The sequence below is a fragment of the Equus quagga genome, chromosome 5 (assembly GCF_021613505.1).
Source record: "Equus quagga isolate Etosha38 chromosome 5, UCLA_HA_Equagga_1.0, whole genome shotgun sequence".
NCBI classification, from domain to species: Eukaryota; Metazoa; Chordata; class Mammalia; order Perissodactyla; family Equidae; genus Equus; species Equus quagga.
The window spans coordinates 37847303-37872823 of NC_060271.1; the positions used below are offsets into that span (position 1 = coordinate 37847303).

A 25521-nucleotide genomic window follows, 5' to 3' on the forward strand; every position below is an offset into this window, starting at 1 on the left:
AAGAAACTACCATTTGCTGAGTTTTGTATGGCACCAAAGAAAAGCACCCACAATTATCTAATAAGGCAATTACCACACTCCTCTCTTGTCCAACTACATACATGAGTGATGCCAGAATCACAAATCACAAAAATCAGAACAGCAAATCACAGCGGCCAGACTGAATCTCAGGGCAGGTCTGAGGATGCGGCAGTCTTCTACAGAGTCAGACGTTAAACAGGCTTTGCAAAAATGTAAAATGATGCTCCTCTTCTCACTCAGACCTTCTTGTTTGGAAAAATATAGTTGTCTTTCATTAAAAAATAATTTTGTTTATGGCAACAGGAAATGGGTTTATTACTGTTATTTGACAAGAAATTATTGAAGATTTAGACCTGTTTTTTCAGTTTTAATTGCTAAAACAGTAAATACCAGTAGATCTAAACCATGTAAACAAAAGCTCTTTGGCGTCCTCAATTTTGGAAATGGAAATTGGTCTGGAGACCAGAAAGTGTGAGAAATGCTGTCCTAAGAAAAGAAACAGATTCACACACACGGATCTTTAGTGTGGTGTTACGTAACGGCAAAAACGAACAGAAAAACGTGGAAACAACTTAAATGTCCAATAACAGGGAAGTGGCTAAATAAATTATGGTGCCTCCATTTGGTTGAACATTAAGTAGTCATTAAAAATTATGTTTTCGGAGAGTATTTATTGTTGTGGGAAAATGCTCAACACACTCGACATGCCACTAAGCGATTAAAAAAGGGAAGAAGCAAATTTTCATTCTCCTCCTTTCCGTAATGCCTTGATTCACAGAGAAATCAATGACACTGAGGGGGCCTGGGGAAATCAACAGACACCCCAAAGGGTCCCACAGGCCACAAGCTCCCCCCGTGTAGGGCTTGGGACAGGCAGGGGCTCTAGGGTACATACACAATGACACCATTCTTTCCTAAACAATCATCCAGGGCTTCTGGCTTTAAACTCACGGCGAGACCAAATCCTAAACAGAATATTCCCAGACTCATCCCCAAAGAAACCAAAGAGGCTTCGAAACCCTGTTCTCCCCAAACCCGATTCTTTTCGTCGCTTGGAGGTTGGAACCACAGGCTGATGCTTTGGGGGTTTGCTTGCGTTCCTAATCCTCTTATGTGCTAGAAAACTCCTGTCTCATCCAAACCCAGACTGAAGCTGGGGGTGGGTGGGTGGGGACCTGCCTGAGTGGGAGTCTTTGGGAGGCTCCTTGTTTTCCCATCACAGGGACACCGGCCGTTAGCAAGTGTCACCCAGCATCTGCCGCTCACTCATAGGAGCATGTAAATCCCCTTTTGCGCCCCAGCCTCCTTCTGCCCACATCTGTCTGCGATTTGTGCAGCACATGCTGTGGCTGGGGAGGAAGCATCTTATTATGACTCTAGGATGCCAGGCAGCATGCTCGGGGCGGCTGATGGGGCCCACTTCACGGCTTTTCAGGAACACTGCCACCTTGAGCTTGGATGAGCTCGGGGGGGTCTAAGGCCTGGGCCACCCTAATGGGAACCAGGAGACCAACATCTCCAAGCAGATCCCAGGAGGTCTGCCAAGCCCCCTCTCATCTGATAATCACTAAGGATTTGCACTAATGGTCTGAGGCACTGGGCCAAGCACTTCACATCTCATTTAATCCTTAGGACAACCCTCTGAAACAGCTACTATCATCAGACCCAATTATAAGAAAAACAAGTATTGTTACCGTTACCCTCAGCCAGGGAACTACGGCTGGACAGCGGGAACTATGGTTCAGAGACGTTAAGGAATTTGCCTAAGGTCACACAGCTAGTAAGTGGTAGAGCTGGGATTCAAGTCCAGATCTGACTCCAGAGTCTGCTGTCCCCATTACTGAGCTACGATGGCCTCCAGTCTCTCTCTTCCAGGTTGACTTCATCCCCAGAGGCAAGATGAGGTGTGCTGGCACAGTAGAAAAAGTTTCCGACTCTGGTGCTAGTTAGCTCTGTAACCTTGGCCAAATTACTTAACCTCTCTGAATCTCCCTCAGGCGTCTCCATCTGCGAAAGGGGGTAGTACCTCCTAACAGGATTGGGGTGAATGGCAGATCACGTGCTTACAACAGTGCTGACACAGCTGGTGCTCCACACAGCTCTCCTTTACTGGATACGGACAAGTCCTTGTCGATGAGGTTATCGTTCCCACAAAGGAGCCGCCTCATCAGGCGGATCTCCGGGTCCCCGGGAAGACCTCTGGTGATGACGAGACATCTTAGAGCACAGTTAGGACGTCCCCTCATTAAGTTCACCATCACTGTCCCTCGCTCGGATCGGGAAACAGAGGTTTGGAGCGGGAGGGCTGCGGTGCCACGAGCTGGGGCTCTGCTCACGCCCCTGCCCAGTCCTTCAGGCGCAGGAACGGCTGAGCGAGCATTCTCCCCTCACAGGTCCAGACGGGCGAATACAGGGAGAATTCTTTCCCTGGCTAAGGGCACGGGACGCAGGTCCCAGAATAAGTCCCGGCACAGGTGGCTGAGATGGCGTTTGGCTGCCTCCCGAGACAGTCCCCACTCTCCGCGGGACCATAAAGCTCAGCGAGACCAAAGGGCATCCGCGTGCACAGCCGGGCCCAGCGGCACTTCCTCGTGGGAGGTTCCTGGGACCCGGGTCTCTGTCCTGAGAAGGGGAAGGGATGTCACAGGCCCTGGGAAGCTGGGAGTGGAGGGCGGCTGGCACAGATCTGCCTAGACGCTGGATGATTGCAGAGAGAAAGCGGGCGCACTCGGCACGACTTCCCAACCACGCCATGTCGGCTGGATCCTAACACACAGCACCTGCCCACAGCGACCCGAAGAGACCTCCAGAAACTGCCGGAGTGGCCCCCCGGAGACAAAACCCCAGCAGAAAAGGTGCCCCTGCCTTTGAGAGTAACACGCATTGCCGAGAAGAACCCCTAATGGTGCCGAGGGCTCGCCTGCAGCGACGTTTCCCCAGCTTCCTGGGGGACGGTGGCGGGTGCTGGCCTGCTCAGCCGTATGCTCACGCCACACCTCCGGTCAGGGAAAGGCTCTGCTGGAGCCCACTAACTGGCCACAAAACCCACTCCCCCTCCCCGTCCATGAGACCTGGAGCTCGACATGGCCCCAGCACGGCCCACTCTGCCCAAGGGGATCCCTGGCCCGGGTTTCGGCTCTTTGCCGGGTCTCTCTGGGATGAGGGGAGCAGAGACACCTGCCAGCCGGCAGTGCTCCCTGAGTTGGGCACAGGAAAGAAACATCGGGTTCTCCGGGCCACTCCATTTGGGAGCTTCTTTGAAGAGCAACCTGAAATCCAAGCCATACACCTGCTTTGCCCTCAAAACGAAGTTTCTAAAGAGTATTTATCATCCTAGTAGACGGTAAGTGGAAGCAGGCTGCCAAGTTTTATTGCCTTTTTTCCCCAGGAGAATCAAAGACACAAGGGGCGGCAGACCCTAAAGGCCATTTTCTCCCCTGGTATTCCTCCAGTTCTCCAGTCCCTGTTAGGGGCTGGCTGCCAACCCTTCTCCCTAGCCCCACCGAGTGTGGCAGGAGGGCCCTAGAGAGGGGGTACGTCCGTGGCTGGAGCCCCAGGCCAGCTGTCAGGAGAGTAGGCTGCACACGTGGGCCCACTGGTTTCCTAGCTTCCTAAAGTGGTTTGTGGCCACAGACATGTTGGCCGCATGGCGGTTCCGGGTCCGTGGTCCATCTTGGGAAGAGACCTCCTGGGCTCTGACACCACGTTCTCTCCCAGCCCCTGCCCGCCCGGGGCTGGACGCTGCCCTTCTCCTCTGGACCAATATGAGAAGAGTGAGCGGGAGTGAAGTGGGTTGGACGTGTCCTGAATCCAGCACGTCCATGCTGTCCCGTGAGGGGAGGCGCCAAAGGACCCCGAGTCATTTGGGACTGGGAGGGCGGAGACCCAGGTGCTGAGTCAGCACCCCGGACCAGCAAAGATGCCCACCTGCTGTTCACACCTTGGAGGGAGGTTCCCCACCACCAGCCATGATGGAGAACACGTGGTGGCCGCCCGGGAGGAGGGCATGACACCTATACTCAGCCCTGGGAAACGCAAAATTGCTTCCAAAAAAGGGACCGGGTAGCTTCAGTAGGGGTCTTGGCCCTGGGAGAGCCTCGTGTCCACGCCACTCCCCTGCAGAGGCGGGGTCGTGGCTCCACACCCGCCCAGCGGCCCAGGCCAGGGAGGCAAGGCACCGCCGACTGCTCACTCACCCTGCAAGGCTTCTTTGGCTCTGGCTAGCTCCTGCTCCTTCTGGGCCAGCTGCACCCTGAGCTCGGTGGCCGAGAGGACCTCAGAGGACTTGCCGCCCTGCGACTCCTCCAGGTCCTTGGTCAGCATCTCCTTCATCTGCCGGAGAAGGTGGACTTCCTCCTGGAGCCGAGACACTTCCTCCCGCAGGAGCACTAGGGGAGAAGGGCACACGGTTAGCGGATGGGGATGCTGGCTTGCGCTCGCTCACATTTGCGGGGGACTCTTTGAAGGTGCCCCAGCTTCTCCTGTGTGCTCTGCACTCAGGGCCTTTCAGGAAGAAAACCCCCCAAAGCCACGACCTTATTCCAAAGAGCCCTGGACTGCAGACCCCCCTCCCATCCTCTAGAGGTCTATGGCTGCTGTCACTGCTCCCAGAGTGTCCACTCCAACAGCCAATGGTCTCCCTCTCCAAAAAGGCGGGAAGAAGAGGGAGAAAGCAGAGCTGGCGGGAGCGGCGTTCCAGCCACGAGCAGCCGCACGCAGGGCGCTCCAAGGGCATCGCATCACTTCACCCTCCGAGCCTCCCGGGCAGACACCGTCCACCCCGTGTGCAGATGAGGAAGCCGGGGCTCGGAGAGATGAAGCGGCTCCACGAGGTCCTAACGTTCGTGGGCGGCAGAGCTGGGATTTGAACCCAGACCTGGATGACCCCAGAGCCTGAGCAAGCAGTCGGACGGACTCTCGCGAAACGGCCCTAAAAAGGTGCTCTCCACGTGTCATGACACACACGGCCCTCGGGCAGAGATGGGACTCGGGCACTCACTGCTGATGTGAAGGAAGACGGAGCTAATGGGCAGTCACAATGGCGACCCCAGGGGCAGAGGCTTCGGGGGCACTGAAACCCAACCAAGACACATGGGTGCCTGGGATGAGGCCCAGGAGAGGGCAGCGGCCCTCAGGCCCTGGGGCACCTGGGGTGGAACCCAGAAGGTGAACCTGGTCACAGAGGACCCGTCCGCCAGCGCAGGCCTGCAGGCCGACCAGCACGCCGCCGGGCCCCGGTCTGCCCACCTGGGGGTGGTGAGTAGCGGCCGCACTCAGCTGCCTGCACCTCTGCGGCTACAAGAACCTGCAGGACAGCGCCCACCCGTCCGGTATGCTCCCCTCCACAACTGAAGGAGACTCTGAAATATTCGTGCAAGCGGCCTGCTGGGGGCTGGCCTCCGCCTCCATCACTAAGCTCATGCATCACTCCCTCCCCCCTCCCTCCCTCCCTCCTGCCACCCAGGGGCTCTCCCTACAACAGGCCGGGCGCTTCCCAGCTTCAGGGCCTCCACCTGGAACACCCTTTCCCCGTGCATCCTCACTGTGACATGCCCCGCCACCCCCTCAGAGGGGCCTCCTCTCCCCGTCCGTCCCGTCTCACACGCTACCAGGTTGCGGTGCAGTCCTCTCTTGAGGGGCACACACAGCTTTCAGTCACTGGGGATCGGGGCCAGCTCCCTCACTGACCAGGCGTGAGGTCCTGAGCAAGTCCCTTCCCCTCTGAGCCTCAGACACCCCATCTGTAAAATGGGTCCAAACCTCCTCATGTTGTGAGGTCCCAATGAGACGCAGGAGGGAGGCCTCCTCGCAGGCGCCTGGTCCACAGGAGGCGCTCAGTGTACACAGGAGGTGCTCAATACTGGGCAGGTGGTGGCTGCCATTTCTCTAGGTGCCTCACCCTCTGTCAGTGCCCTGCATGCCCCAAATGGTACCACCTGCACACCTCAGGGATCCGGGGCCTCGAGGCCGAGCCAGACCCGGGGGGCAGGGAGCAGGCTGCTGGGGAGCTGAGGAGAGGGCTCGAGTCCGGGCTGTTCCTCCCCCACCAGAGCCCTTGGGACACAGTGGCATCGACTCCGGCCCCTGTTGCCTCGTCCACTGGGTCCAGCCACACCCGTGCGAGGGGAGGCCTCCCTGCCTCCAGCTCCTCCTCAACCCGAGTCCAGTCTCCCCACAGGAGCCTGCGGGCCCTAAACGCAGAGCACATCTCCTGACTCCCACACTGGAACCCTTCCCGGCTGCCCACCCCAGTGGCCTCATCGGCCCCTCTGACACCTCCCTCAGGCCACAGGGGACGGGGGGGTCCAATGTGACAGCACTGCGGACAAGCTGAACAAATCCCTCATTAACGTGGGAGGCCCACTTGTTTCCGGTCTGCGTGCCCAGTGGGCGCAGCTCCCGGAGAGCAGGCCTGGGCATCCTGCTCCATCTTGTTCACGGTGGGCCCCCAAGGGCCTGGAACAGCACATGACGGCACATCACAGTTGAATGACCCGCTTCCCCCATCCACCCACCCAACAAGAGCTTACGGGCACCTGCCCCATGCCAGACGCCACTGCAGGTGCTGGGGACTCGGGGCAAACGTCACAGACAGTTCCCGCCCTCAGCTGGCACTCCCAGGTCCCACACCTGGGAGCATGGGGGCAGCCGGTCTGCAAGGGAGCACCTGGCTGCTCCAACACGGATAGACTCCAGGGCAGGCTGGGAACTGTCCAAGCTTCTCAGCAAAACTGCCGAGCAGGAGGTTTACTTTGTGCCCCCTCCCACCCCAGGCAAACATCTGCGGGCTGCCCACGCTGCAGGCTCAGCGCTGGGAGGCCAGAAAGGTACAGGGAACACCCTTGGCCTCGGGGAGCCTCCAGTGAGGAGCAGCAGCACACAAGTAAGCCTGACTCACAGGAGAGGTTGCCTCTGCTCTGCTGGGGGCACTGGGACATGTGAGACGGTCCTGGAAGACGGGGTGCGGGGGGGTGGGCAGAGAGCAGAAGGGACAGCACGAGCAAAGACAAGGAAGCTGGGAAGCCAGAGGTCCCTGGGTGATCAGTGAATGGGTATGAGGTGAGCAAGAGCAGGAGGAAGGCTGGGGAGGCACAGTGGGGTCAGATTATAAAAGGTCTGAACCCTGGCTACCCCTCCATGCCCCCAGCCCTGGCTTGTCCTCTCCAGCAGTACTCAAAACTCTGGAATTTTCATCCTTGCTCCCTGCCCTAGACTAAACATTTGTGTCTCCACCCAATTCATATGTTGAAACCTAACCCCCAATGTGATGGTATCTGGAGGTGGGGTCTGTGGGAGGTGATGAGGTCAGGAAGGCGGAGCCCTCACGAAGGAGGTTAGCGCCCTTATGAAGGAGACCCCAGAGAGCTCCCTTGCCCCTCCACCGTGTGAGAACACAGGACAAGACAGCCGTCTATGAAACAGGAAGGGGGTCCTCGCCAGACGCAAACCGGCCAGAGCCTGGATCTTGGACTTTCCAGCCTCCAGAACCACGAGATACAAATTTCTCTTGTTTATAAGCCACCTGCTCTACGGAATTTTTGTAACAGCGGCCCAGACAGACTGAAGTACCCTCCTTAACCAACTTGCCCCATTTGCCCATCCTGCCAGGACCTGTTCCCACTCAACTGTCACCAAAAGTCGATTTCACACTAAGGTGTGAGTGACTGCTAACATATCTCCATATATATGTATTTTTTTAATTACTGAATTATAATTATATATATTTTATAGATATATGTATACTATATCTACAAAGTTATGTTTGACAAACATTATCCTATCAGTTTCAGGCATACATTCCCATTTATATTTATCTTACCACGCAGTAGAAAAGACAGGTTTGTTTTTGTTTGATTTTTTTTAGGGGAGTGACTGCTGGGCTTCCTCAAACTGCCCTGAGGGCCACCGAGGTTGTTTACTTTGTCTATGTAGACGGCAGAGGATTCCACGAGACCTGGCTTCAAATCCAGTCCTGGTCAGGCCTTGTTGTGACCTTGAGCAAACCCCATCATTTCTCTGGGTCTCAGCTGTCATGTAAGCGAACAATGCCACCCATTTAGGGTTGCCCGATTTAGCAAAACAAACAACCCCCCACCCCGAGATGCACAGTTAAATTTGAATTTCAGATAAACAACAAATGACTTTTAGCATAAGTATATCCTAAATATCACATGGGACATACTTACACTAAAAATTTATGTTGCGTATCTGAACTGCAAATTTAATAGGGCGGGCTGTGTTCTATGCAGTGACCCTGCTCCCATGCCACGGGGATCCTGGCACGATGAAAGGGGGCAGTCATGAGAGAGGGCTCTGCCAGGGCCCCTGAAAGGAGGGTGGGGACGGCAGGGGAGAGTCCTGGCCTCCTCTGCACCCCCTCTTGGGCCAGCGCCCTCCTCCCAGGCGAACCGCACAGCAAAGGTGGATTTTCCGGGCAGGGCAGCTGACGTAGGCCCCGCCCCTCGAGTCAGGCCGGGAACAAGCAAAAGGGCGGGCCAGCAGGTGCAGCAACCTGCAGGAGCCAAGTCTCAGGAGGCCAGGCTGGAAAAACAATTCCACGGAAAGAGAGCAGCTTGTCCCAGTCACTCATTGCGATGCCCCGGGGTGGGGGGGTGCAAGCCCAGATCACGCGCACCCTGAGCCCCCAGGGGCAGAGTGCGGGACAGCCCTGGAAGTGCCATCACAGAGCCTCCCAGGACTGCAGGGCACTCACGGCTCTGGGACCGTGGCAGGCACTGCCCCTCCCCGGGCCTCAGCTGCCTCACCTGTCAAATGGGGGTGAAGAGAATGAGACACAGGTGTGATGCACTTTAAGGGCTCAGCACACTGGGCTCCACCTATGTGCCATCACACCCACAACTCCTTCCCTGGCAGCGGCGACCACATTCCTCAGAAACAACGATGACTCTGGAGTTAGAAGACTTGGGTGTCTGGCGCAGAGCGGTTGCTACCTTGCTGTGTGATCCTGGGCAAGTCACTGTCCGTCTCTGGGCCTTCATAATATCAGTGACCTTAGAGGGGCCCCCCTCTCTATGAATCTAGATGAACACTATCGATCATCATTTCTCCCCTTGGTGGGAACAGTGTTCCTTGCTCTAGTCTGCCCTGCTCAGTCAGGCAGCCACTAGTCCCACGTGGCTACCAAGGTGCAAATTAATTAAAATGAACAGCTCAGTTCCTCAGCTGCAGTCGCCACGTTTCCAGGGCGCAGAGACCACGCCCATCGCTGCACGTGCTGGTCTAGAGCACAGGAGATGGAGGAAGAAAGGGGTCCTGGTTAAGCAGCGGGAGCAGCGCAGGCCCACAGACACGCCGGCGGGAGAGCCGCTGAGGGAGGACGGTTCTGGAAACCATCCGGCCCCGGCCCAAGGACAGAAAAGGAATATTCAATTGTGTACCTTTCTGCCAGCACTGGGCAACCACAGTGCCTCAGACCCAGGGGCAGGGGGCGGGACGTGGCAAAGGGCTGGTGCCAAACATGCCGCACACGCAGCAGCACTCTCTGCCCATGGCAGCCGGAAGGAAGCGTTGCTGCGTTGCCAGGGAGACGGCGGCTCTCCTGCCCCAGGGAAGCTGCCGTTACCAATGGTGCCGCCCTGGGGGCAGCCTTACCTATAGGCAGGCAGGACATGCAGGGGAAGCCCCCAGGGGCCTCTTCCCAAGGGCGAGGGGGTGTGGCATACCCATGGAGGTGGCGAAGGGCACTGGGGTAGACCTTGCCTTTCTCTAGCAGATCTTTGGTTTTGGAGAGCAGTGAGTACCGGGCATTTAAAATATGCCATTTCCCAGTCTCCCTCGCAGCTAGGGCTGTCCCTGTGACCCAGTTGTGGCTGGTGAGGTGTAGGAAACGGTCCCTGGGGAGGACTGTCCTTTAAGAAAAGGGCTTTGTTCCTTCCCTGCCTTCTTGCCTGGAAAGTGGACTTGTGGCTGGAGCTGCAGCAGCCACCTTGTAACAAGGAGGCATACCTGTACAAGGGAAAAACACACCAAGCAAGGAGAACAGAGCCTGGGGCCTGAACAGAACAGCTCAGCCCTGTATCAGCACCAAGACCTGGAGCTGCACCGGCTGGGCAGGGCTGCCTGGCACAGAAGAGCCCTTGCCTTCTGATTTACCAGCTCACCAGAACCAAACTACCACAGCCTGCACTACAGGCTCAGACTGAGTTCAGAGGGCTAAGGGCCAGCAGCCCTGCGGGTCTGTCCCGTGGCTGGCTCAGTGAGTGGGAGGAGGAGGAGGAGGAGGGGGAGGAGGGAGAGGAGGAGGAGGAGACAGTGGGGGATCAACACAGTGCAGAAGGGAGGCGACTGCCCCTGGCCCTGGGGAAGAGCCCCCGGTTTGTGACAAGCCTTTTCCAGGCTTCATTTCTGTGAGCTCACAGGGTTGGGGCGGGAGAGGAAGAAGAGAAGGGACGAAACTTTCCGTGACTGTCGGGCTCCACCCAAGAAGCGCCCATGGGAGCCAGAGACGCTAAGGTCTCCCAGCGACCTGTGGGTTTCTCCGTCCAGCCGTCCCGAGCCAAAGTCTACAGAACAGTAACGTTATAATTCCTGGGCATCGCAAGGACAACTGCCCCTTTACCCACACTTGCTGGGCACGCAGTGTGCGCTCCAGCCTCTGCGGTAAGCATTTTACGCACCTTAACCAGTTTAACCCTCACGGGAACCCCATGAAGCAGGTCCTATTATCACCACCCCCGTTTTACAGAGGGGAAGTCGAGGCACAGGAGTCAGGTGACTTGACCAAGGTCACAGAGGAAAGAGCAGAGCCAGGGTTTGAACCGGGCGGTCTTGATCCGGGTGCCCACGGCCTTAACTCCCGGCCTGTACGACCCTGCAGGAGGAGGGGGCCACAAAGCGTGGGGGTGACACCGAGGAGCGCAGGGTCCCCGCAGGCTCCTTGTGGATGGCAGGGGATGGCGGTGGGGGCTGGCGTGCCCCCAGAGGGTGCGAGCTTACTCTCGTTTCCCGTGTGGAGCTGGGTCACAGTGAAGCTTCCACCAGGGCACAGGCCCCTGCAGCTTCTGGGGAAGGACGTGGCCGTGGAGCCAGCCTGTCTGTTCCACCAGGGCAGGTGCTCTGTTCCATTCACACCTGACACCCAGCGCCGGGCGCTCGGCAGGCATGCAAGAACAGTGCCGACTGCGACGCCAGGGCAGAGAGGACGGGTGTGTCTGAGGTCACCCAGCCTGGGCTCAGACCTGGCTCCCCCGCTTCCCAGCTATAGGACCTTCGGACAAGTGCCCTCTGAGTTTATCTGAAAATGGAGCCAAGATCAGTCTCCCAGGCCCGTAGTAAAAATTAAACAAAGCAATCATCTAAGTGGAAACATTCCGGAAGATTCTAGATAAAGGTCAAATGCAGCCCTTCATAATCATTATTACAGAAAAGGGCAAACCTCCCTCATGTTCTGAGGCAAGGCCACGGCCTCCATAACCACAGAGGCCTGACCCGTGGGCCTCCCAGCCAGGAGGGGTGGAATAAATGGCAGAGAAGGCTGAGTTCCCTGGCCTGGGGAGTGAGGGAAGGCGGAGGACCCTGGGGACTCTGCGTGGAGGCCAGGCCCTGTGAGGTCAGAGATCCAGGCCAGAAGTGACTGTCCCGGGCTGCCCATCACGGGTGGTCACCTTGATAAACAGCCAAGCATAGCACACATCTGTCAAAACTCACCGAGCTCAAAGTCGGTGAAGACCTGTGCATTTCACCATATGTAGATTACACTCAAGAAAAAAATATAAATACAGCCGTAACATATTTCAGGTTTTCCATTAAAAACTCACTTTTATAGGGCCCTCCCCCCAAATCCAGGTACAGAGCCCAGTGACCCCTCCAACAGGCCTCAGGGGAAGGGGAGCTGGGTCCAACCCCAAAGCCTGTCTGGACGGCCTTGTGGACGACCTCCCATCCCAACGCGGGGCCTGCCTGCCCAGGAAACAACAGTGTCCACTTGAGCTACACACACCCCGTGGGAGAGAAACTGAACGGCCAGAGGACCGTCCCACACCGGCCCCAGGCCAACTGAGGTCACTTTCAGATGGCACAATGCTCTGCTGAACCACACCATCCCGTCCAACCCCCTTTCTCACAGAGACCATGGTTGATGGCACTGCCATTGGCGCTGGATGCCACACGGCGGGTGACAGGCTTCAGCTCCCTGGATGCTCACGGCACCCATGCAGGGCTGTGGTCAGAGACACTGGGAACTGTGGGGCAAGCCCAGGTTTGCACGGCTCTGGAGCCACCCGCAGGTCCAGCAGTGCCGGGCAGGCTGCGAATGCTCAGAAGATGCTGCTGCTGCCGGGATGGCTACTCTTAGTGTTATTACTGGGTTTGGGCCAAGCCTGCCCCGCCAGGCAGGCGAAGGCTTCGTGCCCCCTCTTGGGCCCACAGCTGCACAGGGAGCCTTCAAGCTCCCTTGGGATAGTTACGCCGTTGGCATCCTTTCCCCAGCCCGGAAGGCCTGAGGTTGCAGAACCTCAGCCTCATGGCTAAGCCGACCCAACATCCCAGCAGGGCTGTGGGCGCTGGATTCGGACAGCCCAGGGCCGCGGGAGCACAGCAGCAATGCGTTCCTTGGTTCAGCCCCAGCCCCGAAGGGTCCTCACGGCTCTGTCAATGACCAGAGCTGCCCCAGGGGAAGACATCCAGGCTGGTCTTCAACCTAACAGCTTGCCTGTGGAGACAGAAATCTGGGAACTGGAGCCGGGAAGAGCGGCCTTGAGGGTGTGCCTCTGCTGGCCACCCTGGGCCTCGGGACAGGCAAGGCGAGCCTTGGCATCACATCCTTCTGCTTGGTCGGCCCCTCAGGCCTGGTCCCTGAGTGAGGAGCCGGATACAGCCCTCTTGGACCATCTCTGTCCCCGTTCACCATGCAGTCTCTCCGGTCCCTGCCCCCAGCCCCCATTACACGTGGAGACAGACCCACTAGGCCAGAACAGGCCCGGCAGCAGGCAGACAAGAGCTGGGACTCACATGATCCTGACACCGTGTTGGAGGCGCCCAGGATGTCATACAGCACTCACCAAACACCAGGAGATTCTCAAAGAACACCCAGCCACTCAACAGTATTCCCCCGAAGGCCGCTCCCCAGTAACTACCAAGGCCCGCCTGGGAATTCTCACAACAGGGCATGGGGGCAGGCATCGCAGGTACCCAGGTGACACAGCTTGGTCTTTTTCTCACATTTCACAGTAATTGTTTTTCCTTGAGACGCAGTCTAATCCGTCTTTCCTGCAGAGGCTGTGCCAGTGCAGCTGGGCCCTTGAACATACCTTTTAGCCAGCCCTGCCGTGGGCTCGATGGCCTGGCTAATCCTCTTCCACCATCTTGCTCCTGGGGCCCCCGGTTCCCACGAGAGAACCAGGGGTGGGTGCTGCCCACCCAGCTCCATCCCCTGGAAATTTGGTTCTCTCCAGGGACAGGGGTCCGCATCCTTTCATCACCCCTCACCCAGCACTGACTGAGCGACGATCATGTGCCAGGCACCTGCAATGGAGACAGGACCCCCGCCCTGGAAGCACGCCAGTCAGAGGCTCAAAAGCAGAGACGCCCCGGGGATGTGGAGGAATTGCAAACCTCCAGCACGCAGTTCCCCAATTCTCAAGGAGAACTAAACCCGAGGATGGGGGCTGCAGAAGGTGGTCCCTGTGGGCGGCTTGGCCTCATCCCTACAATACGCCAGTTGGTCACGCAAGGTCCTCGCTTCCAGGCCGGCCCAGCGGTTAAGTTCGCACGTTCCGCTTCAGCGGCCCGGGGTTCGCCAGTTCGGATCCCAGTGTGGACATGGCACCGCTAGTCAAGCCATGCTATGGCAGGCATCTCACATATAAAAGAGAGGAAGATGGGCACGGATGTTAGCTCAGGGCCAGTCTTCCTCAGCAAAAAGAGGAGGATTGGCAGCAGATGTTAGCTCAGGGCTACTCTTCCTCAAAAAAAAAAAAAGGTCCTTGCTTCCTGTGTCCCCCGCACTGCGAGCCAAGAAAGGACATCCTCAGGCAGGCTTTCTAAGCCCGTGGCTTGATGCTGCCACAAGACTGACAGCCAGGAGGAACCCTGCGGTCCTCCACGGTCTGCAGAAATCACTCAGCAGATGATTCTAGCTCCAGGAGAAAGGTGAACCTCCAACTGTGCCATCTGGCTGGGGTGGGGGAGGCAGGCCCTCGCATGGCAGCTGAGTCCTTGATGGGCAGTGGCAGCAATGACTGCCCAGTCCCAAAGTCCCGAGCCCAGACCTGCCTGGTGGCCTGGAGGAGCCCACTCCCACCTGCTTGCTGAGCAAGAGGGACGGGCGACGAAGGGGCTGGCCACTGCCTCCTCCGGTCCTCGCTGAACACATTCTCCACTGGGGATTAGAAGCCATGAGCTGGGGCCAGTTCATTGCGTCGGGTGGGCTGACGGCGCTGTCCTGGGATGCCCTCTCGGTACGATGAGGAATCTCAGCACACGCATCAAGCTGAGCCTCAAAGCCACTGCTTCCTCTGGGATGCTGGCTCATCCTATCTTTTCAAAGTTTCTCACATCCCCCCCTTGATTGGGATCTTTCTGCCCCCTCTGACAGCTATGCCTCTCACCTTTTTGAGAAAGCTCCTCCACTTCCCTTTGGGGAGCCACCCACTCTCAGGGCCTGTGGTTCACGGGTGGAAATGTGACACAGTCCAGCCGATCAGAGCACTGAATCCTTCTGGCCACTGTGATTGGTTCAGGAGGGGGGCACGTGACCCAAGTGAGTCCTGTCAGAGTCAGTGTCTGGACTAAGAGCCACTCTCTTTAATGATGGCCATGAGGATGGAGGCTGGAGATGCTGGCGGCCATCCTGCCACCGAGAGCCGGGTGCCAACAAGACGAAGACTGGATTCAGATAATACTGCTGCCCTGGATCACACCATACCTGAAGCTAGGATCTACCCCTAGACTTTTCAGTTACATGAGCCAATATATTCTTAAGCCATTTGCAGTCGTGTTTTCTAGCCCTTGCAACTGAAAAAGAATCCTGATAAACTGCTTCTGTCAAGGACTGTTTTCTGGGTGCCCAGCATCCCCACAAATTTAAAAGCCATCTGCTATGTGCTAAGCACTCCAAGCTATCATTCTTCCTTCAGAAACTAGACAAGCAAAATGGACAGTGGAATTTACCGCCACAAAATCAGTGAGCACCGACCCCCACGAGTACAACTCTAGCTTCTCTGTGATCACAGTGACCAGTCCCCCTGGTTGACACCCTGGAAGATGCAAACGTTCAAGTTCTGCCTCAAGGCCGTGTCCAGACTTTGCCTGCCTCTTCTTGTGTCTGCAGGGTCTGTGAGCACCAACCCCACAGCCGCGGGGCCACCTTCCTTCGCCTGAGGGTTCCAGCTCCCGTTGGGGTGTTGACTAGGTGCCTGGCACTGAGCCCTGGCCCACTGAATTCTCTTGCAAAGCCCGTGGGAGCCACACTAGTGTCCTCTCCATTCGCACTCCAGAGACAGAGGCCGGGACAGGTGGACGAGCTCCTTTAAGGTTGCAGAACTGGTCCAGGTGACACAGCCAGATCCCAGCTCAGACGTCTGTGTGATTGCAAAGCTCATGTTCATAACCACTTAAACAGCTCATGGACTAGGTTCCCAGCCCCAAATATCCCGCTGTGCATATTTCCCAAACTAAACGCCAGGACAAAGAGCCTGACTAACAGGCACAGAGATGCAACCGGGCCTTTCTTCGAACTTTGGTAAAAACAGCCGGGTCCCCCAGCCTCAGCTCTTGCAACAAGCTTCATCCCTCCCCAAGGCCTGGCTCCTAAAGGAACAAATCCGGGAGTCCAGGAGACGGACAGCAGCCCCGGGAGCACTGCCTGTCTCCCTCTCTGCCTCCACCATGCGTGCCTCTCGCCTCTCATTCCTCCTCCCTCTTCTCTACCCTCCAGAGGAGAAAAAATGACCAAAACATGAGGAAGAAAAATAAAAGAGAAGACTGGCCATTGGTTACATCCACGAAGCAAGCACAAGGCTCACCGCACACTGGGAGGACTCCACCTGCCGAGGCCCCGCCTGCAGGGGAGAGCCCAGCCCTGGCTTGCTTTCCCACCCCTGGGTGTGAGTCAGCCGCACACCTGCTCCCAGTTTCCTTCCCCACCCACTGCCAGAACCACAGAGCGGATGGAAGCTGTGGCCACTCGGAGAGCGGTTCTCTCAGGTCCCGCTTCTGGTGGGAAAGCTACCTTCCTAAGAAGACAGGGCGAGAAGGATATTTCTATCCCCATTTTATAGAGAGCCAAACTGAGGCCCAGAGGGAGGTGTCTGGAACCCACAACCTTGATTGTGAGGCCACTGGCCACTATGACCTGGAAGCCAAACTGGAAACATACTTCGGCTGGAACATTCTGCTCAGCCAGTCTCAGACATCAACTCAGGGGTTAAAGGCATCGAAATGCGAGTACGGCATGCCGAAGGGCCCTGCAGACGTAAATAATTATACAGAGACAGGAAGTGGGCAGCCAGGGCCAGGCGACAGCTCTCCTGAACGTCGCCATCACACAGGGCGGTGAGTCTGAAACTCCCACATCTTCAGATCCATATGGCGGACAGATCCGGACTCTCAGAAGAATTTAAACCAGGTCCAGACTGTGGTCAAACTAACGGCAAACCTGGAGGACTCCCTCTCAAATGTGGCTGCAGACGGGAACTCAGAGCGGCGCTCCTGCTGTGGAGGACCTCACTGTCCCTCAGCATCCTCACCTGTATAATGGTGACAAGGACGGCAAGGGGCAGTGGTTCTGGAAGCGGACCGCCTGGGTCAGATCCTGGCTCTGTCCTTGAGGAGCTGTGTGACCCCGGCAGGTCACCGCTCTGCCGTCATGTGGGGAGTGGAGATAATGAGTACCCATCCTCCAGGGCTGCTGTGATGTTCTATGAATAAGAGATAAAGAGCTCCAGGGAGGGGGCTGGCACCGTGCACGGCCTCCGCAGACGCTGGCAGCCAGCTCTGATGCCATCATAGCGGGTGCCTGACCCCAGGGAGAGCGAGAGGGGAGGAGTCCCCCTGCCTGTCCCTTGGCGGGAGGTGCCTAAGGCCGTGGAGCCCGCAGGCGCTGCTGGGCAGTACTACCCATATAACTCACTCCTGATTCTTCTCCAGCCCAACGGAGCAGCTGCTCCAGGAAGAAATAAAATACGCTTTGCATATTTTAAATGCTTCACTTATGAAAACTGGCAGGGCCACCTTTCTAAATTGTTTAGCAATAAAGTCAGAAATGAGCGCCGTTCGAGGCTCTCACCGCTGGAGCCCGATCGGGGAGCCGGTGGGGGACGGGGAAGGAGGGCAGGCCGGCCGCCAGCGCGGAGCCCGCTGGGGCTTCCAGAAGGCGCCATCTGGGATTTTTCAGAGGGGCACTGGGATCACATCCTGGTGTCCTGTTGTGAAACTGGATCCTCCCTCTGGAAGCCAGGCCCCAAGCCCGCGGGGGCCGAGGGGAGGGCCCTTCCGGCCTGGGCTGTTTTCCCACACTCCAAGGGTGCACAGGTTTCCAGCCAATCGAGTTAATTGAAAAATTACCTTGGGCTGAGAAAAAGCAGACCCGGGCCACGGGGTCTGGTTCACAGGAAGCCCTCCTCGTCTCCAGAGGGACTGGACTTCAACCGTCTGCAGCTGGAAGGCCTGGAGCTGTGCTCGGCATGCCAGGGACCGTGTGCTTGGCGCAGGTCCTGTGCAACCTCCCGGCAGCCTCAGAGGGTGGTACCCCTGCTCTATGGACGAGGAGACTGAGGGGCCGCCCCAGGGCCACACCTGGGAAGTCGTGGCCCCCAAGCCCCCAGCACAGCCCAGGGCTCCCTGTGATACTTCTTCCCAGGACGCTGTCCTCTGATGTGCCACAGGGCCCCCCAAGCCCAAATCCTAACGAGCGTAACTGAGAAGGAAGCAGAGGACACACGCCAGCTAGCAAGGCCGGCGGGGCCTTCGCGGGGCCTGGAACACGATGGCACTCTCACACGCAGAAGGCTGCGCTTTGGGCCATGTTGCTGAGTGTAGAGCTTTCAACTTTTCCTTCGAAGTGCTCTCAGTTCTATTATGTTTACCGTCCCAGGCCCCCGGGAAGATTCAATGGTGGGTTCTCCCGTCCTCAGTAAGGGCAGTCGCCCCAAGGCCCGAGGAACATCTCCTCCACTCAGCCAGCTCCCCAGGGAGTCGGGCACATGAGGCCCGGGCCCAGTGCCCCCATCTTAGTCCCCCCCACCCACCCATGCAGACTCCTGGGTACGACCCTGCCTCTCCGGGCTGTGCCATCCATTCCTGTCCTCCTAGGCCCCCAGGCTGTTCAAAGGGCCGGGGGGACCCACAGTTCCAGAGTGTCCATCCTGTCTCCAGAGGCCTTTGCGGTCACAGGTTCTGAGACCTCAAGGTAGGAGATCTAAGGGGGCCCCCACAACTGTGTCCCTCCTCCCACCAGGCTACAACCTTCAGGACTAAAAATGAACAAAACCGATTGGAAAACCACCCTTATTGCACTTGGGGAGTTTCGGCATTGTGGCCTATGAACCAAACGTAGCCTCAAGACACAGAAGAATGTGGGGTGCTTTTTTTTAGGGGGAAGGAGCAGCGGGATGAGGAGGGCCAACTCAGGTCGGAGTTACTGCTATGTCCGTGGACAGAACTTCTCCCCCGACGGGAAAACGCGACCCTGACACAGAAGCCGCATTACCTGCCTTCCCACTTTGACAGACACAGTCACACGTCACTGAACGACAGGGACACGTTCCGAGAGACGCGTCGTTAGGCGATTTCGTCACTGCACGAACATCACAGGGTGTACTTACGCAGACCTAGATGGCGTAGCCTGCCACACATGGAGGCTTTGTGGTGCTCATCTCATGACCACCATCGTGTGTGCAGTCTGTCGTCAACCGAAACATTGTTATGCGGCCCGTGACTGTATTCACTGAGCACCTCGACCGAGAGGCAGAGAGGCCTAAGCTGCTAGACACGTGGCAGGGGCCAGGCGGTCTGTGCTCGAGTCCTGGCCAGTTACTCACCTCTCTGTGCCTCAGTTCCCTCGTGCGTAAAATGGGGCAATAACAGTATCTACCTTACAGGGTTGTTGTGGGCATTAAATGAGTGACTATACACATATACTGACCTCACCCAGGAGAACAGTGCTGGCACATGCCGCTTCTTTTCCCTCCCTCTCCCCCTTTTGGGAGCCGCTGCCTCCTGGCTCTGAGACCAGCCCCTGGCTGCGGCCTTGTCCCTGGACCCCCAGGGGCTCCTCCTGAAAACTCCTGACCCAACCCCGGCTGCCATTCTTTGCTGAGAGGCTCCTGGGTGGGGCTCCCAGCAGCGGTGCTGGTTACCGAGGGAGCAGGCCCATGACCCTCATCCGAGCCCCGGGCAGGGGAGGGAGGCCCCTCCATTTTGCCGCCCACCCCGCTCACTGTCTCCAGTTGACGGACTGACAGAGAAGAGACGGAACGTGAACTGGAGCTGCCGCCGACTGGCCCCCAAACGTTTCCCCTGTCCCTCCGGCCCCCTCCACCACCGCTTCGCAAAGGTCAAATGCTTATTCCACTCCGCATGCTGACTCTTGGGAGAGAGGAGGAGAAAACTATTCGAAAAATGTAAATTGAAAAAAGCCCATGGCTCTCCACCCCCCACCCCCACCCCCGCCCTCGCGCACGTGCTCACACACGCATGCACAGCTCACACCCAGTAAGACAGAGCGCAGGACCGTGTCCCAGCACCCCGGTCGTAAAAGCCAGCAGGAGGACAAAGAGGTGGTGCAGAAGTGTCACCAATGGTGACCAGCTCCCGGGCTGTTTTCCTTGGAGGAGTGCAAATGACCCTGCCAGCCCAGACAAGGAAATCGCTTGTCCAGCACAGCATCTTCCCAGGTCTTTCTGGAGCACCTCCTGGCAGGAGCCGCGGATCATGTGCCCCAGCCCCGAGCACAGCCCTGACCCACGCGCTAAGCCCACGAAGCGTCTGTCAAGCGCAGCCAGCCCAGGGCACAGCTCAGGGCAAGGGAAGCCTGAGGTCAGGCGAAGGCGCCCGAGGACCGCGCTCTCCCGGCCAGGGTGCTTTCAAGATCAAACATGCTTTTCCTTGAAGCCCCTCTCTTCCGCCCTCCCCGCCACCCCGAGTCCCCAAGAGAAACTAAAGAACGGCAGGTTCTAGGTTTGGCTGCTGCAGAAGCCAAGCGTCCCACTGCAGCAGAGGCGCGAACGGAAGTGAGTTCAGAGACACTGGATGTGAATGGTTTAGAGCAGGTCAAAGGCCTTTTGTTGGTCTATATATTTTATTCTCATAAATCGGCCTCCTCCTGCCCTATTCCCTCGAGCTGAACTTCTAGATCTTTCCTCCTTCTTCTCCCCACTCCACAAACTTCAAACCTGGAACGTCTGGGCCTTAAGCTGGGGACCTCTTTCCGGACACATCTGAAATAGTACGATCACTCGAGGCTTCTTGAGAAGGAAGGAGAACAGACATGTGAAGCCGGGGCATAAAGGACTGGGGGGTGGTGCTGTAAAACAAACACACCCGCAGAGCACAGTTTGTGGACGCTTTACAACTGCTCCCATGGTTGGGTAAAGCAGCAGAAAATAAGCCAATGGAAGACGTTAAGTGTCCCAACCAGGAGCAGGTGTTTTCGTTGTAACTTGTAACAAGAAAACGCCCAGCGTCCTGTGGGCCTGCTGCCATGTCCCTCTGCGACTGCAGGCTGATCACCAGCCAGCCCAGGGAGGTCACTCCATCTCCAGCGGCGGACGGCACACAGCGGCAGACATTCCAAGAATAAAAAAAAAAATTTAAAAAAAAACCAACACAAGCTCTCATTATTCGTCAGCCATGAGGCCCCAGACAATGAAGCCCAAACCCAGGAGGCCAGGGATAAGGGGACAGCAGCCCTGTGGCCCCTCTGCAGATGAGCAGACAGCATGGGTCTCAGCAAAGACCACAGGCAGGGCCAACGGGTTTTCAGCTAAAATCCTTTCAGTAATCACGAAAATTGACCCAGGATAACCTGCTGCCCAGGAAATTGTTCCTGCTCCTGATCCCGGGAGAAAGCTATCAATCTCCTTCCAAATTAGCATTTTCTCTGCGTGCACACCTGCAAAAAGCTTATTTTGGGGAAGTGAGGGAAAAAACCCCAGACCTCCAACCCGCGCTGGCCCGGCCTGGCAGGTAGGCGGCTGACTCGAGTTAAACATTGCCCGGCAGAGAAACTCAATCTCCTTTTTCAACTGGTGGGCATCGAGTGTATTGTTTTCTCTCCACCTTCACCCTCCTCTTTTTATAAATCTTGGCTGCATGTAAATGTTCACAGGACTCTCTTGCCAAGAGGCGAGTGCTGTATATCTGGCTATGGAAGCTGCTTTTGGACGTATGACCTTGTCACTGACGATCTTTGGGCTCCTTTTGACCTAAGAGCAAGGGGGTGGGTGGTACAGGGTTAGCTGCAGAAAAAGGGAATATGGCATCTTAATTCCATAGCCCTAGCTGCCCTAAAAGCACCCCACAGAGTTCCCAGCTCCCTCTCTCCCTGCCTGCTCCCCAGACAGCCGCCAGATGTCTTCTGGCTCCTGCGAAGTCCTCTTAAACAAACATCAGGAAAGCCGGGAACATACAGCTCAGGGTGGGGAAGACCCTCCCCTCGGATGTGCAAGAGGAGATTCTGGTTCTGGCAGCTCCCTGACCCTCACAAAGGGCTCCCGGGAGGTGGGGGACGAGAGATCTGGTCAAGCGGGTGGCTCAAGCCAAGAAGCCCTGTTCTCTCTCCCCCCAGCACAATCTGCTCTGCCCTGGCCGGGAGGACGGACGCCTGAAGGAGCTGGTGCGGGAAGGTGTATGGGGTTGCGTGCCACCGCAGCTGGCTCTGCAGGTCACAGGGGTTATCACGTCAAGGACACAGATTTAGTGTGTAAGATCCTCTATGGGAGGCCACGGGCGAACGCGTGGATGCTTCAGTGAAGTCGACTTTCCGGCTCAATATAATCGTAGGGGCTGCCTGGAGAGGAAGTAAGTTTCCAATCCCTGAAGGCATTCAAGCTCAGGAGGAACAGCTGTACTGGGCATTATGAGTCTGTCTCCTTTGCCTCAAATTCCCTAAATTAACTACTTTCCCACAGCCCCTGGAAGGAAGCGGATCGTACTCCACGTGCCCTGCCCACCCTAACAATGCAGCTGATTGGACCAGGACGGTCACCTGATCCAGGGCCTGCAAAACCATTGGTTAGGCAGGGACCAATCGGACTCTGTGTCCCAGGCATTTAAGAGATTGAAAGGTCCTGCAAGAGCTGAGCCAGAGGACACTGGCCCTCCTGGCTGAGGAGGGAAGCAGGGAGGCAGCTGGGAGCATCCTCAGGTGGCGATGGGAGGGAGATGGGACGGAGAGAGGGCAAGGCCTGGGCTCCCCGCCTTTGTGTCTGGACCCCACACGGCTGGCCGGACTTCCCGCGGTTGCTGGTTGTGTCCTTACAACAAGCCCTCCTTGGACCTGAGCTCCTTCGAGTCAGCACGTGCTTCTCACACCTGAAACCCTGGAGCATCCCTGGCTGGGAAGGCTGCAGCGGGAGGCGGGCCTGCCTGGGGGACGGCTGGGCCGTGTGAAGGCCGCCACTGCCCTGGGAACCAGGCCTTCCTGAGGCCGTGAGGGGGACGGAGCCTGGGACTGCCCCACAGGCGACTCACGCTCCCTCTGACTCTGGGGTTCACACAGGGCTGTGCTCCTTCCTTCACATGCACCTCCCATCATCACTGCTCAGCACATGGACCCTGGCCGTCTGCCACAGAGAACGAGGCTAAAAGCTCAGTCACAGCCGGGACTCTCACCCCGACAGGCAGAGAAGCGCCTGGCGGACACACGTCCCCCCGTGGAAAGGCACCTCCCTACTGCACCACCGACTCAGCCCCCGGGCTCAACAAACACCATTTTATTATTTGCAATCGCTTAAGGCAGCTTGTTAATAAAGCAGCAGCTCCTCTTACTCAGTACCTGCTGTATGCCAGGCCCTGAGGGTGCGTGCCATCATTTCCATTTTACAGCATGAGGAAACGGAGGCTCAGAAAGATTAAGAAGCTTCCCAAGGGCCCCCGGGTGAGCGTCCCACGACTCCGAAGTCTCTGACAAGCTGCTGCCAGACACCACCTCTGAGAGGGAGAGCAAAGCCTGAGCAGGTGCCACCCCTACGAACCTCTCCCCCACAAGACCTCACCCTGCCCCAAGCACTCTCTCCTACTGATTGCTGACCCTGGACTTGTCCGACTTGGCGTCTCTTTGGCGAGCCTCATATCACTCCAGCACCCCTTTTGGTATAAAAGTAATACGAATGATGTTTACTGAGCTCCTACTATGTGCCAGGGACCATGCTAAGCACTGTGCACAGATCATCTCATTTAATCTCCACAAAACCCCTACTAGGTGGGGATAGCACGCCCAGTTTACAGGTGCAGAACCTGAGACTCAGAAAGGTTCTGTAGCTTGGAATGAGCTGGGCCCAGGCAGTCTGGCTCTGTGGCGCTGAGCACCTGATACACGGTCTCCCGTGTCCCCACATTCAGAGCCCTGGATCTGCATACTTGTCTTAGTGTGGGAACTCACTGCCCTCCACGGGGCTGATGCCAGGTGAAACGGGGAGCCAGCACCTATGCCCGAAGCGACCCCAGGCACAGAGGCAAGCCAACCACGCTCTTCTGCTAAATTCTTGCCTTCCTGGGCTGCCCAGGCCCTGCCCTGCTGTGAGAAGGTAGCAGCTGCCTGCTGGGTATGGATTCAGGGCATCGCTAAGGGGACTCAATCAGGGAGATGGCCGAGCTCCAGATGCAGCCCAGAAAATCCGACTCCCGACGGGAAGGTTGAGGGAAGCCAGATGCCGTCTGGAGTGCCCAGAGCACCAGCTGCTGCCCTGACCTCAGTGTGCTCAGCAGTATCAGGGATGTGGCAGGAGGCTGGCAACAGCAACATGACAGCATGTACTTGTGCCGGCCCACAAGGGAGCGGGCACACTGGGGTGGGGGAGCTCAAATCAACACCCCCCAGACCCCATACTCAGGAAGCCAACAGATCCAGGGGTCCTCCTACAATGCCGTCTGGGACAGCTGTGACAGAAGAGGCATAAACAGAGACATGGGAGGCAGAGAAGAGGAAGGGACGCGGTGGCTTATGACCAGGAGGCTGCAGGAACCTGAGAGGTGGCAACTGTCTACTGGCTGGCCCTTGAAGACAGAGGAGGAAGGGAGAAAGGGGAGAAAGAATGAACAATTAGTAGAAGAGAAAACTGAGCTCCTTCACAGGTTCTAGAACAGGGCCTGGCCCATCGCAGGAGCTCAAGAAAACCAGCAAAATAATTAATCAACAGGGTCAGCATCTAAGGCTTCTATTTGAATCCCATAATACCTAAAGGGGCACAAACACATGCTTGCTGAAGGAACGATCTTACATTCTGCAGCTCCACCTCCCAGCTCTCATTTCCAGGGAAGAACATTGTCCCCGACCGCCCTTTGAGTAACACCCCACTCTCAGGCTGTGTGTTTCACTGGGGGCTCACAAGCTCTACCCCAGCCTTTCCCAGGGAAGGGCACATGACCTGCGTCTAGACAATCAATGCATTCCAAGCTACTGGACCAAGTGATTGACTCAGAGCTGTCACGTGAGTAAAGCTAAGCCAATGAGAGTCAGTCCTGGGATTTCTGCTGGAAATACTAGGAATGAAGTACTTTCTACACTGGAATCCTAGAAAGGTAAATGTTACTCAGACTTATTAGGGGTCATTTTTGCCACCAGAAAGGATAAAGCCCAAACAGATAAAAGGAGACTTGGGATAACATCATTTGAGGCAGCTATGCCTCAAGCTAGACCTACCTCTGATCATTTCAGTAATGGGGAGCTATTGATTTCCCTTTTTGTGAGTCAGTTCCAGTAGCGTTTCTGTCATGTGCAACTCAAATAGTCCTGTAACTACATGACTCTCTGGGCAGGTGGTAGCAAAGTGGGAAGTACAAACAACACAAAGTTAGCTTTTTCCATAACAAACTGTTACTGAACGCTAAGCACAGACCTCTCTGCGGCCTGGGGCAAGTTTCTTAACCTCCTCCACTTCAGTTACTTCATCTGTGAAATGGGCTGATTAATGTACCTCATTTGTCTGGGCTGTTTAGTGCAGACCACCCTGTAAGGCAGGAGTCCTCGGATCAGCTTCCCCAGCAGGTTTCACCTGATGCCGCCAAGTGACATCAGACCTTACAGGGCGTGTGTAAGGTGAAGTGGGGGACAGGGGGGAGCGAGGGTCCCTGTGCGCATAACTACTCAGAACACTGGTTCATCCACCTGGCAAACGGCGAGTCTCTGCAAAGGAGCCAGTGAGGAGGTACAGCAGCACCCCAGAAACCAAGCTCGCCGCCCGAGGACAGGACCAGCAAGTCAGCGAGGAAGCAGGAAGGCAGAGCTGGCTCCGGGACAGCGAGGGGGCGGGGCTCTGCCCCAGAGGTCAGACAGAGACCTAGTCACCTTGGAGAGGTGGTCACACAGGGACAGAGGACGTC

The 25521-nt window shown here is 57.0% G+C and overlaps 1 protein-coding gene across 1 annotated transcript in view; it reads right to left on the reverse strand.

Moving 5' to 3' along the window:
* Window positions 1-25521, reverse strand: part of KAZN (kazrin, periplakin interacting protein) — a 438209-nt gene that overhangs the window by 107498 nt on the left and 305190 nt on the right. The window contains exon 2 of the mRNA XM_046660680.1: window positions 4218-4409. Within this exon, the coding sequence (XP_046516636.1) occupies window positions 4218-4409 (192 nt within the window). The remainder of the gene's footprint in view (window positions 1-4217; window positions 4410-25521) is intronic.